The sequence below is a fragment of the Ostrea edulis genome, chromosome 7 (assembly GCF_947568905.1).
Source record: "Ostrea edulis chromosome 7, xbOstEdul1.1, whole genome shotgun sequence".
NCBI classification, from domain to species: domain Eukaryota; kingdom Metazoa; phylum Mollusca; class Bivalvia; order Ostreida; family Ostreidae; genus Ostrea; species Ostrea edulis.
In genome coordinates, this window is record NC_079170.1 from 14,890,101 (window position 1) to 14,905,958 (window position 15,858).

At 36.4% G+C, this 15,858-nt stretch overlaps 1 protein-coding gene and 1 long non-coding RNA gene across 2 annotated transcripts; one reads left to right on the forward strand and one right to left on the reverse strand.

The window, feature by feature from the left end:
- Positions 1–11,878: 11,878 nt before the first annotated feature.
- LOC130047835 (uncharacterized) lies at positions 11,879–13,059 on the reverse strand. The gene is made up of 2 exons (XR_008796664.1): positions 12,925–13,059; positions 11,879–11,970 (listed from the first exon to the last, which is right to left on the reverse strand). It is a non-coding gene; the product is annotated as an uncharacterized LOC130047835 (long non-coding RNA).
- On the forward strand, positions 12,316–14,523 carry LOC130047834 (uncharacterized). The gene is made up of 2 exons (XM_056143440.1): positions 12,316–12,395; positions 12,520–14,523. Exon 2 carries the CDS (start codon positions 12,550–12,552, stop codon positions 14,212–14,214), a length of 1,665 nt encoding a protein of 554 aa, XP_055999415.1. The 5' UTR covers positions 12,316–12,395; positions 12,520–12,549; the 3' UTR covers positions 14,215–14,523.
- The last annotated feature ends 1,335 nt before the right edge of the window (positions 14,524–15,858 follow it).

The window sequence follows — 15,858 nt, forward strand, 5'->3', positions numbered from 1 at the left end:
GTACACGCGTTTTTCTCAGCCATTTCTCGATCGATTTTCACGAAATTTTCAGGAAAGATGTCTTTTGGTGACGAGACTTTGCTTGCAAAATTTCGTGCTTGACGTCACTTCCGGTCAGGAGTTATCTCTCTTTTAGTGACTTTTTGAAGGGCCTTGTTGTCCACACATCTCCTCCGTTAGTTTTGAAGCTAGAGTCTTGAAATTTCTACACAAGATAGAGTAAACATTTTAGAAGATTTGTGGGGGATTCGATTTTACCGGAGGCGATTTGCCTAAAGGCTCGCCTGGACCTGAAAAAATGGATGCCAAAATTTTTCGCCGATTTCGGCGATTTTTGACCTTTGATCTCCAATATCTTTTTTCTTGCAAATATTTTGTTAAGACATGTAGAACAAAAGTTGTGCACATTTACGAGATCTTTTCGAAAATATCAAGATTTAGGGGCTAGCCCCTTAAATTAGGGATCTAGAAGGGCTCAAAATCTAGATCAAATATCTCAAAAATCGTTAATATTTTGGTATAAGTCAAAGAACAAAAAATGTTCATCTCAACAATACAAATCTATTCATATAAAAATTTAGGTCATATGTTACGTAATAAGGGATTTTAAGGGCCAAAACCATAAATTTTTTACCCCTTGTATCTCGAAAACGACAAATATTTTGAAAAGCAATAAAGAACAAAAGTTGTTCAGAATGATGATCTGAACAATATGCATATTTCGTTTTTACCCTATGTGGCCCCGTTAGGGAGCTACAGTTTGGATCCTAAAAATTACTTCTAGAAATAACTCGAGAACGGTAAAGAATTTCTAAATACTTGTTGAACAAAAAATGTTTGAAATGTCATGACCTTTCTTACGATATCAAGCAAAAGGGGCTGACCCTTTAAATTAGGGGCCCAGAAGGGTCCAAAGGTTTATGAGAATATCTCAGAAACTATTAATATTTTGTAATAAGTCATTGAAGCGGAAATGTTCATCTAAACGAGCTTGTTCTTATCAAATCAAAAAGTAGGTCATATGTTACGTAATAAGGGATTTTAAGGGCCAAAATCATAAATAATTGACGCCTCATATCTTGAAAACGACAAATATTTTGAAAAGCATTATTGAACAAAAGTTGTTCAGAATGATAATCTAAACAATATGTACATTTCGTTTTTTCTCTATGTGGCCCCGTTAGGGAGTTACAGTTTGGCCCCTAAATATTTCTTGTAGAGATAACTCGAGAACGGTAAAGAATTTCTAAATACTTGTTGAGCAAAAAATGTTTAAAATGACAAGGCCTTTCTTACGATATCAAGCAAAACGGGCTGGCCCTTTAAATTAGGGGTTCAGAAGGGTCCAAATGTGTTTGAGAATATCTCAGAAACTATTAATATTTTATAATAAGTTGTAGAAGCGGAAATGTTCATCTCAACGAGCTTGATCTTATCAAATCAAAAAGTAGGTCATATGTTACGTAATTAGAGACTTTAAGGGCCAAAATCGTAAATATTTGACGCCTCATATCTTTAAAACGACATATTTTTTGAAAAGCATTATTGAACAAAAGTTCTTCAATGTGTCATAACCTATCGATCAATATCAAAAAATGGGTCTGTGGGCCTCATGGCTCGCCTGTAGAGTCGATTTTTGTCGATATCAGTCGATTTCAAAAACTTGTAACTGGTAAATATTTTGTAAGGACATATTGAACAAAAGTTGTTCAGTTTATCGAGATCTATCGTTTGATATCAAGAAATAGGCCTATGGTCCTAATGGCTCGCCTGTAGAGTCGATTTTTTGTCGATATCGGTCGATCTCAATAACTTTTTACAGGTAAATATTTTGTAAAGACATATAGAACTAAAGTTGTTGAGTCTATAGAGGGCTAACAAATGACATCAAGAAATAGGCCCGCGGGCCTTATGGCTCGCCTGGAGAATCGAATTTCAAACGAATTTCACCGCAACTTTGCTTCAGAAGCTTATGATATGAAAAATTTATTATATCTAAAGTGTCTTAAAGTCGGAAACTAAATTGGGACTCATTTGTCTTTTTTTTTTTTTTTAACTCCGAGTGCATCAACAAATCGGACGGAAGACCTACTCGTTGCTCGCAACGAGATCGTGTCTAGTTATTTCTATTTTTAGTTCAACTTTACATTTGACTGACTAGTGGTCTGAGTTCATAATACTGCGGACCAATGGATTTTACCGAATACTAATTAATTATGCATGTGTTACTAACCCGTGCACTAAATAAAGTTAGAAACCCCGCCAAAATCCCCACTCTAAGCCTTGTACCAATACGGTTATATTGGACAGTCTTGCTAAAATATCGATTCACTTGATGTAACTTAAATATTTTTCATTTATAATACTGGATGCCTGGTAAGATTTACATTTATCTTGTAATTCATTTACTTGTTAAATATATCTAATTATACTGGCAGTCGTATTAATATTATCGTTTATCGTAAATGTTTAAATGTCTTTTAGTTTACGTCTTGTGTTTTATGTATGTCTATTGTCTTGTGTGCATGTTTGTGAGTATGTTTTCATATTTTTTCTAGGTTTTTTTCCCTTCTATTGAAATAAGAGATGTTTGTAAAACACATATGCCCCCCCCCCCCTCCCCTATGGAGCAAAATTGAAAAGGGTTATACACACACACATCATTTAATTGAGAGTAGTATCATCAATTAAAAATATTGAGCAGACATTATCTTCCTATGTCAAGAGTGGATTGACCATGTGACCTAAAAATCAATAGGGGTCATCAACTCCTGAAGATGTACCAGTGTACCAAGTTTGATGTCTGTCAAGCAAAGGGTTCTCAAGATATTGAACGGACAGTATATTCCTATGTCCAATTTGACCCTTGACTTTTGACCATGTGACCTTAAAATAATTAGTAGTCATCTTCTCCTGAAGATGTACCAGTGTACCAAGTTTGATGTCTGTCAAGCAAAGGGTTCTCAAGATACTGAGCGGACAGTATATTCCTATGTACAGTTTAAACCTTGACCTTTGACCACGCGACCTCAAAATCAATAAGTGTCATCTTCTCCTGAAGTCGTATCAGTGTACCAAGTTTGATGTCTGTCAAGAAAAGTGTTCTCAAGATACTGAGCAGACAGTATATTCCCATGTCAAGTTTGACCCTTGACCTTTGACCATGTGACCTCAAAATCAATAGTGGTCGTCTTCTCCTGAAGTCGTATCAGTGTACCAAGTTCAGGGCTCGAAATTAACATATGTCCGTCAGTCTGTGACTGGCTAAAAGTCTGGCGGACTGACTGACATTTGTTTTAGTCAGTCTGATGGGACTGGTTACTTTTCTAAAGCATCATTTTGGAAAATATACTTAATATGAAATTTCATACACATTTGGCATGCTTCCATCTGTTTAATCAACCGGACGAATCTGATTCGTAAATATAAATTCCATATTTAAGTGTTACAATATTGTCTAAGGCATAATGAGTTAAATTTCATTTTAATGATATCAACAAAATATATTTGATTATTTCTGGAAAACTCTGTTGGACTGGTAATTTTTTCTGCGGACTGGTTAAAATTATACCCCATCAGTCCGGCTGGACTGGTGACATAAAAAGTTAGCTTCAAGCCCTGAAGTTTGATGTCTGTCAAGAAAAGGGTTCTCAAGATACTGAGTAGACAGTATATTCCCATGTCAAGTTTGACCCTTGACCTTTGACCATGTGATCTCAAAATCAAAAGGGGTCATCTTCTCCTGAAGATGTACCAGTGTATCAAGTTTGATGTCTGTCAAGCAAAGGGTTCTCTAGATATTGAATGGTCAGTATATTCCTATGCCCAGTTTGACCCTTGACCTTTGACCATATGACCTCAAAATCAATAGGGGTCATCTACTTTTTAGGATATACCAGTGTGCCAAGTTTGATGTCTTTCAAGCAAAGGGTTCTCAAAATATTGAGCGGACATTATATTCCTATGTCCAGAGTAGATTGACCCTTGACCTTTGACCTGAAAAACAATAGGGATCCTCTTCTACTCATAACTAATCCACATATGAAATATCATTATCATCAAGTTCTCAAGATATTGAGCGGACAACACATAGTCTACAGACCGACCAACCGACCGACAGGTGCAAAACAATATGCCCCCTCTTTTTCAAAGGGGGGCATAATAAAATAATTGTCTGAGACCGACCCAGTTTTGTGTTGTTTGCAACAAAACAGCGACCCTGCGACAATTAGTTTCCAAATGTAGTATATAGAGGAGAGAGTAGAAAATCTTTGGCTGGACCGGGAATCGAACCCGGGACCCCTGCATTACTAGTCAGGTGTTCTAACCACTGAGCTATCCAGGCCAATATCCACGGTCCTTATAGCCCTAATTACTACATTCCTCCCCTCCTTAAATTGTCTTTGCCCTCAAAGATGCACACAACCCAGGTTCTTTTCGCCCCTGGCAGGACAACCTGCACAACCAGGGGTGGTCAACGGCACCTCCCTAGACACGTTTAAACACGTTTAAATAGTGCAGATAATTCACTTAAACAAATCATTTTCAAGTGTAGCAGGTGTGCGGAGTCAAGTGTTTTATACCCCTGCGACTATAGCTGGGGAGGGGGAGGCATATTGTCCTGTTCTGTATATCTTCCCCCTACTTTAACACTGCTACTAACTTTTGAATTGTGAGTCATATGTCTCTCATACTTCATATATCAGCATTCTATGTAAAAAGACCTTCCTGACATTACCAGAGATTTCAACCTTGTGACGTAAACCTTAGCCTTTGATTATTTTTAAAGAAACCCAAACTTAGACAGTATCTCCTGAACTATTTAAAGTATGGCCTTTAGATTTTGTATATAGATTCCTTCTGACAGAACCATTCATTTTACACCATTGTCTTTGCAATTTTGATCTTGAAGTTTGACTTGTATCATATTTCAAAACTTCAGGTAAAACTTGAACCTTGCTGCTCATTACTTTTAAATTGTAAGTGATGGGTCATTCATATTTTATGTGTGCATTTCTTGTGACAAAACATTTTTAGCTATCAAAGTTTTTACTAAGTGTGCCATTGGCTTTGGAGTTTGACCAACTTTTAAAAAAAACTCATCAAGGTCATATCTCCGGAACTATCTAAGCTAGGGCTTTCATATTTTGTATATCAGATTCTTTATCACAAGACCCTTTGATAAAATGATATTTAATACTATGACCTTGACCTTAAAGATGCACTCCAGCAGCAAAACCTTTATTGGAACTTCAACTTGCTGATAACTTTTGAATGGTGAATCATTTTACTAAATCCCAGAGACCTTGTACAATTCTATTTGACCAATCACTTCACGTTGAATTCTTGAGTTGGAGAGGATATTTTAAGATTTAGGAACTTGTGCCCAATTTTTTGTTAAAACATCTGGAAAATAATATATGTTAAATCAAATTTAGTTGATTCAGTAGAAGAATACCCTGTGTTAATAAAATGTCCACATTTGATGCAGAGAGTTAATTACACATGGTTGTTGACTACAGTCTTTTCTTTGTTATTCGTGATTTTCAACTTCTTGAGATTTTACTACTCTTCAAAGAGATAATACAGCTCATTTTGCCCAAAAATCACAAAATGACAACTTTCCTAGAGCTTTCTAAAATTTTGTTGCATTATTGAAGGTATGAACTTTGCAATTTTGAAACATTTCTAAAGTTGAAAATTCTCGTTTAAATGCGAAAATTAATACTTTCAGACGGCCCTTGCAAAAAAATATTGAGCCTCCAACAATAATGTTCAGACGCATGACCACTGACCAGGAATAGTGCTGCCCTCCAGTGAGAGAAAGCGAAAATAGGTAGATCCAGTATTTTGACACACTATGCGAGAATAGCGAGATACAACTAACACACGAACTAAAATTTATGTGTGGATCAGTATGACCGTAACCAAGAGCTATGGGAAACACATGCAGGTCTTTAAAAGTAAGTGTTATGTTTATCTCAAACACGTCATGTGTTTGTTTAACAATAGGGATATGGAATGGTTTCCGTTAGGGGGATGATTTATAATTTCTTTATTATATGAAAAGTAAGTGTGGATTCCTTAAGGGGTATTTAAATAAGTTTCTACAATGTCATGACAAATTAGCTGTCATTCTAAATCACGTGAGATAAAATGTCCAAGTAAGCATGACGAAACCTTTGAATTCCGGATGATCTTCAAAGCATAGCTGAGCTAGAGCACACTGATGCATTCAATGTTATAAATTGACAGTATCAATATGATTTTATCATTTTATTGATACATGATTTAAAAAAAATACTTGATTAGAATATGAAAATGAGCTGTAGTGGATCCCTTTGACTTTTATCAAGTAATTAGAGTTTTATAATTACAGTTACTCTACCAATGGGAGTTAATTTTCGTCGTTTCCATTGATTTAATACTTTTTTTATATCATTTAATTTTGGTAGATAGTTCAGATTGATCATGTTATTTAAATCCAATGAAAATTTAATCCCTAAAAGATCAAAAGTGGTGTTATTCTCCTCAAACTTCCACCTAGAATGATGATATACATCCCTTGGGAATTTTTTACTACCAATCCATATCATTTTTGTTTTTTTTAAATTTATTCTAATTAAGCCCTGATAATCTTGCAAAGTAGTCTAATTCCTTAAGTATTCCGTCCATAGATTCGGGTGATCCATCAGAGATAAGTGATGTATCGTCTGTATATTGTGAAATCTTGAACTCTTCTCCATCTATCATTATGCCTTTTATATCTTTATTTATACGAATTAAAATACCCAAAATTTCTACACACAACAGGAAAAGATATGGGGATATAGGATCCCCTTGTCTACAGCCTCTTTCTGGATTGATATAATTAGATATAATTCCATTCTGTATGACACAGGATTTAATATTACTATAAAAAGTCTCTATCCAGTTTTTGATTGAGGTTCCAAAGTTAAAAAAATCAAGTGTGTCAGATATAAATTCCATGAGATAGTATCAAAAGCCTTATCAAAGTCTATAAGCATTAGTAGTCCAGGTATTTGGTAGGCCCACAGGTCTTTTTGGTCACCTGAATACTAGTGAAAAAGTATTGACACTACTCTCACAGGCCATGAAATCTAGAAACAAATTCCTGTTCTGAAAATCTAAGCTAAATTCTAATGTTCAGCAACAGTTTAAAAAAAGACATGTTCTGAAAACGTCACTGCCCTCAAAAGTGCATTCACTGATGAAAGGCTTTAAATAATAGGTGTATTAACATTAAAACATCAAAAGCTTTGACTAATTTGGACCCATGCTAAAGTCATAACCCTGGGTTTTAAGATTCACAATTTTTTGTACATCCTTTTCTGCTATTCCTAAGTATGCATTTAGATTTTATACAGTAACAACCAACTTACACATAAATAGTATACATATATACTAAGTTTGGTCCACCTTGGGGTCAGAACCCCTACTCTGGGGATCATCAAATTTACAATTTTAGTGAAGGACTGCCTGCTCTATCCATTTAGTTTCAATTTAGTATCAATAGCACTAAAGATGATGTTATTTAAATGTTTTTCACATAAACACTATATACCAAGTTTGGTCCCGCCATGGGGTCAGAACCCCTACCCCAAGGATCATGAAATGTATAATTTTGGTAGAGACTTTCCTGCTCTACATCACTATGCATTTAGGTTTTCTTACATGTGTGAAGTTCTTGAGAAGAAGATTTTTTGAAAATTGGTCAATTTTGGGCAGTTTTTGCCCAGCCCCTAAGGCCCCAGGGGTGCAGGAATCCTGAAATTTACAATTTATGGTCCCTTTGTTCCAAATATGTTTCATACCAAATTTGAAAAGAATTGGAATGATAGTTATCAAGGAGCAGTTAAAAATGTATATTGTTCACCATTTAATAACTGACCACTTTGGCCCCACCCTCATACCAAAAACCCCTACTCCTGGGATCATCAAATTCGCAATATTGGTAAAGGACTACCTGTTCTTTTTAAATATCTATTTATACTTTCAATTTAGTATGAATAGCACTAAAGAAGATGTTATTTAAGTGTTTTACACATTTAGTTTTTCTTACACATGTGCGGTTCTTGAGAAGATTTTTGGAAAGTGGTCAATTCTGTGCAGTCTTTGGCCCACCCCTAAAGCCCCAGGGGTGCTGGGGTCCTGAAATTTAAAATTTATGTCCGCCTTGTCCTAAATATGCTTCATACTAAATGTGAAAAGAATTGGACAGGCAGTTATCAAGAAGTTAAAAATGTTCCATTGTTAACGCATGACGGACAACACACAACGCACGACGACAACCAATAGCAATAGGTCACGCAAGTAAAAAAAAAAAAAAAGCTGTGTCGTAGCTATACAATTGCCTTTACTCAAGGTTCATCATTTTACAAAAAGAGAAGATTTTCCCTATTTATCACTATGTAATGCTTTTGATCCTTTAATATGACTCCACCATTTTTCATCCACTATTGTGGTCCCATCTTACTCCGTGGTGCCATAATCTGAACAACTTGAATCTACACTATGTCAGGAAGCATTTACATAAATTTCAACTTTTCTGGCTTAGCGGTTCTTGAGAAGATTTTTAAATGACTCCACCCTATTTTTTTTATTACCTCCCCTTTGGATGGAGCATGGTCCTCCATTTTCTACAAACTTGAATCGATAGGCTTCCTCATCTTACTGAGGGTGACAGTCCATCTAAGTTTGAATGAGATCCTATAATTTGCTCAAGAGCTATGGTGCGGAAATGAAATGTTGATGCGTGCCCGCCTGCCCGCCCAAAGGCACTTCATCAGATCATAAGCCGAGTTCGACTTCATCGCAACTCCGCTAAAAATGAAACACTGGTCAAATAATGTTATTTATTGCCAAGGTATTTGGGATATTATACTGTGGCTCAAACAGGGGGTGAATGAACCTGACAGTATGGAAAGCATATATTGGAATCAAACTTGTGATGCTGGAAATCGATAGTGATTAATAAACTATACATGTACAAGATCCATAACTATTTTTTTTTTTTCAGTTTGTGAGGGAGAATCCTCATGTCTCTTTCATCTGTAGACAAATAAACAATGTGTTTTGACCAGAGCAATTTCCAATCCTTTTTGCAGCATAAATTCAACATTGTGGCAACTGGGTTAAACTTTGATAGTGAAGTAATACATGGCAGCACCTTATCCCATGCTCTTAAAATTTCTGTTTGACACACACTCATGACATCCACTCAAACATTACAGAGTGCAGCAAAATCCCATTGTAATAGGGGATTCAAAATGGATAACTGGTACAAAATATGGTACATACTATTCAAAAAGGATAATGAATTTGACATATTGATGTCTTGGAAAAGGAAATTCTGACATCGGGGCTCTAAGCGTTTTCAAACATTGTCATTTGATAAAAGTGTTCTACATTTTTAAAAATAGAGATTAATATGTCTTTACATAAATAGGTGAGAAAGTTTCCATTATTCCTAGTCGAGACATACCATGTATGCGCAAAAAATTCATAAACAAATATCACACTACTCACGTAGAAAATGTGGACCTTACCGTCATCAAGCGCAGCGAAACACGCCATTTCGAGATTGTAGTCGACGAAAGCTCGGTAACAGTAATCAATAAGGTACACTCATTTTGTATCTATTTTGTGACTTTCTTTATTAAAAGGAACAGTTCTCTAATGTGTAACGTGCAATAACTTGAAGCATGAAGCAGTTTCACTTTTCCACCGGATATAAGAAATTTTATTTCGTATTCCGATCCCAATCGAAAGTTGTTGACTGGGAATGACGTGTTTTAATTCAATCTACATATAACATCAAGCATTTTTTATATCACATTAAAAAAAAACCAAATATATACACATACACAATGTTGTAGAGTTATTTCTTGTAAATTTTCTGAGGTTTCGCACCATATTCGATATTTCGCGCCACGGTGTCAATAGGGTTTTTGTGCAGTTGTCGTTCGTTTCCCTATCAATGTTTATAGGTGACGCTGCGCTGTAAACGACAATTTTCAACCTTATCTTTTATTTTTCTATGTATATCAGTATCAATTTGATCGAAATCTTGTATTCAAATTGATTTGAATACAATATCATTGCATTTATTTACATGTCAATTATCAAAATTAGATTAATTCAGAAAAGTTACATGGATTATTTAATGGCGGATGTTTATAAAAGTTTATGTTGATTTACCTAGGAGTAAATCAGCTGACACAGAACCCCCGCTGACGACCACTATACAAATCAATACAAATTACTGCGCAGAAAAGTGCGTGATGACCCAGGGAGATTGAACATAGTTCAACTCCCAATAATGCAGATACACACATATGAAAATGGTGAGCATTGAAATTGAATGGCCAAATTCTTTAACGGCATTGGGTGCCGAATTCCCCCCCACCAATATTGAAAATTAAAAGGTGTAAACAATATGCTTGTTGATTTTCCAGTTATATGTAGCAAGAACTGGACAACGTAATTAAATTAGACATTCTTTACATGTCTTATTAACTTACGGCCAACAACCCCCATGCAATAGCTGTTCAATTATTGATCCTTCCACGATATTATATATAAATTACATTACATTTAACTTCTATGAAATACATGTACATTAGCATTGTTGCTATATTATTTTGAGTTTGTAACGAAGTGATATATTATATTATAAATATTAATGATAAATACCGCCTTATTACCAGCCCTTACCTGAATGCGGATTTAATGTTTTCATCTCAGTCCGGTTTTTAAATTAATATCCCAATTAGCTGCGATGTCCCGAAGGAAAAATGGGTTTAAAAACCGTTTATCAGATTAATTTGTTTAATCAGACAAAATAACTAGAAATAAGGGTGTCTTATGATTATCAACAGGACACAATACGTAGAGGTTATAAATGTTTTGTGCATAAACAAGGCGAAAACAAAAACCAGAAATGCGTTTTCTTCGTAATATTTTCGGGACTACTTTAACACCCAAATGAATAAATAAAAGTCATTTATCAAATAATTAGGGGATTTTCATACATTAAATTCACAATGAAGACACTTGGTGATTGTCTTAAAACACATTTAGTAAGATATTTAAAGAAAAACTAACATAAAACGTTAAATCGGCGAATATCAATAATCGGACATCGCGGGACATATGTCCCGGACTACATTTACACCCACCCCCAATCAACAGAGGGGAATAGTATCAAGCGCGTTCCCAGAATTCTCCACGAGTTGTGCAACTCGCGTTATCTCGTAATTACGAGATTATGAATTTTTTTTTTGCATGATACTAATAGGCTTTCGTATGATGTACATATTTTGATCAAACAGAATTTTTGTGCGGCTTGGTCTCAGAGGATTGTTGCGTAAACACAAAGACGGTTCCATGAAATTGTGAAGGCGGGGGGGGGGGGGGGTCATGATCTTTTAGCTACTCTTCACCCCCCTCCTCCCATTTACATCTTCTGCTTGTGTATATAATATCTTAGGAGGATCTTGAGACGATTTTCATATATGAAAATGTCTTATTAATTTGCTTGTTCCCCCAGTTCTAGCCATTGTTATCGCTGTACTCAGATCTGATTTCAAATTTAAAAAGGAAGGTTAACCTTTAAAATATTGGAGTTGTAATTCACTATAGTGCCGGATCCAGAAGGAGGTCTGGGAAATGGACACCTCCTCACCTCGTCAAAAGACTTTTATCAATTAACGCATTTTGCGAGTGGACCCCTCCTTCCATTGAAAACCAAAAATAATGGTAGCTAGACCCCCCCTTTCAAAAATTCCTTGATCCGCCATTGCACTAATTCAACAAATCCGAAAATATTAAGGAAATAAAACTCGAACACATTATATAGGATATAAGCTCGCACGCGCGAGTACAACAGAGTTTATTCATACACGTGTACATAGACATCTGGAAGTTCATTATTCCACTCAACTCATTCTACAACAGAAAAAAAGTATATTAAAACACAAATATGTATTGAGTACCAAAAACAGGGGTCTGCTGCATGACCCCCCCCCCCCCCTTCCAATGAATATTGCTAATCGTTTTTTAACTATAGATATGATTTTATTTGTACAAAAGGCCGAGTTCAATATAAAAAGGGATATAATCAAATAAGTTATATCTATACATTGTTTGCAGATTCCATTTTTTTAATGAAAGGCAGTCTTAATTTACGTCTGACGTAAATGTTAGCAAAACTACCCAACATAAACTAGGTCAGACCAAACTTTAAATTTATATATTTACTCAAGCGATAACACGTAGATAGTGTATACAGGCTGACACGCCGCACAGGTATTTAATATTCTCAGGACTAGACGGAAGGTCGAAAGAACAGGGCGGCCATGTTGGATTTTCAGGTGAGACTAGATTATTATTATAGTAATGACCGCTGTGTTTTATATCATGCTATAATTCTATTTCGCTAATTGGTGTAATCTGTCAAAATCTTTAAATGAAATTCTGTTTTTATTTAATTAACAGTAAACTTCTCGTGTGATCCCGCCATCAGAAATGCATCCCCGGCGCAGTGCTCAGGAAGTCCTACTGTGTGATCTCTGTGAAACTGTCCCCCTACAGAGTCACTGTGAACTTTGTAATATAAATCTCTGTGTTAACTGTGCAGTAAAGCATCTCTCAGACTCGTCTAAACGACACAAAGTCGTCCCCTTTCTACACAGAAAGTCTACTCCTAACTACCCAAAATGTCCAGACCACGCCGACAAACACTGTGAAATTTACTGTGAAAAATGCGACGTTCCTGTCTGTTCTACTTGCGTCACTTCAGGTAAACATAAAGGTCACGATATATCAGATGTTCTGGAAAAACTCAGCGCTAAAACAGAAAGTTTACAAAAAGATCTAGAAGAATTAGAGACAAGAATTTACCCCCGATATGAAAAAATGGTGTCTAATGTCCAAAGTGAGAAAGCCGAGTTAGAAACGAATTACGGGAAACTGACAACAGCCGCCGATCAACAAGGAGAAGTCTTACACCGGGAGATTACCGCCATTGTCAACCAGCGGAAATCCGCCATTGCGGAGATGAAAACTAAACATCTGGACGCGCTAGATAAAAACACAGAAGAAATCACACAGAAAATGGCGGAACTCAAACAGATCATGTCCGACTTGAAATCAATCCTAAAATCAAATGACGTCTCCTTAACCTCTACTTACAAATCTAGGAATTCCGAATTTAGAACAGTACCGCCTACAGTCCGAGTTACATTACCGAGTTTCTCTCCTCAGAAAATAAACAAAGATCAGCTCAATGAAATGTTTGGTTCTATGTCGCCATTATCCTTTAACACAGAACATGGCGACACAATGAAGTCAGCAGAAGCTGTATCGTCTCCTCCAGTCAAACCACTGCTTGATGAGCCGCGCGTCACCGCCACCATAGACACTGGGTATATAGAACTATACAATGTTAGCTGTCTGAGTGAAGATCAAGTCTGGACATGTAGTCTGAATAACAAAACCATGAAGCTCCTCAACCTCCAGAGTGAACTACTGACATCAATACAAACCAAGTCAGGGAACGAACCACTGGACATAGCAGTGACACGGGACGGAGATCTTGTTTATACTGACAATAGTAATAACACCGTGAACTTAATTAAGAATAAACAGATACAGACCGTGATCACACTACAGGGGTGGAGACCTCTCTCTGTCTGCTGTACCGCGGGTAACGATCTCCTGGTTACCATGTACAGTGGTGATAGAAAACCATCCAAAGTCGTGCGTTACTCCGGCTCCACAGAGAAACAAAGCATTCAGTTTGATGATCAGGGTCGTCCTCTCTACTCATCTGGTCCTTCCTATAAATACCTCAGTGAGAACAGGAACCTGGATATCTGTGTGGCTGACTGTGAAGCTAGTGCAGTAGTGGTGGTCAATCAGTCAGGAAAACTCCGATTTAGATACACTGGTCATCCCTCTAATACCAAGCAATCATTTTATCCATTCGGCATCACTACAGACAGCCAGAGTCACATCCTGACAGCAGAATATCACAATCACCGTATCCACATCCTAGATCAGGACGGACAGTTCCTCCGTTACATTCACTGTGATTTAGAGTATCCATTCGGTTTATGTGTGGACATCAGAGACAACCTCTTTGTGGCTGAGTGGGGCACTACTAAAGTGAAGAAAATCCAATATCTATAAACACAGTGTTAATTACATCTACCAACACAGTGTTAATTACACAGCTCTAGTGTTAATTACACAGCTCAATATACTGTAATTTACAGAACTGTGTTAATTCCTTCTATTTGTTAATTACATCAGCTTGTTAATTACATCTACTTGTTAATTACAGACCTGTGTACATTACAGTCCTGTGTTAATTACAGCCCTGTGTTTGTGATGTGTAACATGTACTTGTGTTTGTGAGTTTAACAGAACATTATTTTGTTTGTGAATTTATTTGTGTTTGATTTTCCAATGCATATATTAGATAAACATGATACAGAGTTCAGTCTTACGTTATTACTGAGTACTTACTTAGATTTATAGTACTGTAACAGAGAGTGACCCCAAACGTCCAGTCTTCATCACAGATCTTCAGATTCAAGGTCACAGTCTTCTGTTTACCATCAATAACTTCATACCACTTATCTAAATCTCCACCGTCCTACAAAATAAACAAAGTGTAATCAATCAAACTGAATTGTCAAGGATAGTCTGTGATATGTCAATGTAATGGGAAGGAAAAGAAGATATGGCTGAACTGGGAATCGAATCCAAGGCCCTTCATTCCCATGATATGACTGGACCAGGAATTGGACCTGAGACCCCTGTATTACTAGTCAGGTGCTCTAACCACTGAGCTATCCAAACCAATATCCATGGTTTGACTGGACAGGGAATCAAACCCGATGCCCCTGTATTACTTATGTAATAGTTAGGTGCTCTAAACACACAAAATTATCCAAGCCAATGTCCATAATACAAAGCGAGCTTTTCCAATTGAAATTTATCTGTTGTTATTGACTTTTTAGCTCACCTGAGCTAAATGCTCAAGTTAGCTTTTCTGATCACCTGGCGTCCGTCCGTCCGTAAACTATTAATATTTTTGACTTCTTCTCAAAAACCACTGGGCCAATTTCAACCAAAGTTTGCACAAAGCATCCTGAGGTAAAGGGAATTCTAAATTGTTAAAATAAAGGGCAAGGCCACCTTCTAAGGGGAGATAATCAAGAAAAGGTAAAAATAGAGTGGGGTCATTAAAAAATCTTCTTCTCAAGAACCACTGGGCCAGAAAAGATGAAATTTATAAATAAGCTTTATTAGGTAGTGCAGATTCTAAATTGTTAGAATCATGGCCCCCAGGGGTTGGATGGGGTCACAATAAGGGATCAAAGTTTTACATACAAATATATAGGAAAAATCTTCTCAACAACCACTGAGCCAGAAAAGCTGAGATTTATATGAAAGCTTCGTGATATAGTGCAGATGCAAGTTTGTTAAAATCATGGCCCCCGGGGGTCGGATGGGGCCACAATAGGGGATCAAAGTTTTACATACAAATATATAGGGAAAATCTTTAAAAATCTTCTTCTGAAGAACCACGGAGCCAAAAAAACTGATATTTACATGAAAGCTTTCTGACATAGTGCAGATATAAGTTTGTTAAAATCATGGCCCCCGGGGGTTGGATGGGGCCACAATAGGGGATCAAAGTTTTACATACAAATATATAGGAAAAATCTTTAAAAATCTTCTTCTCAACAACCACTGAGCCAGAAAAGCTGAGATTTATATGAAAGCTTTCTGATATAGTGCAAATTAAGGTTTGTTAAGATCTAG

Coding starts and splice junctions, on each gene's coding strand:
- LOC130047834 (XM_056143440.1), top strand. CDS start 12,550: ATGCATCCCCGGCGCAGTGCTCAGGAAGTCCTACTGTGTGATCTCTGT.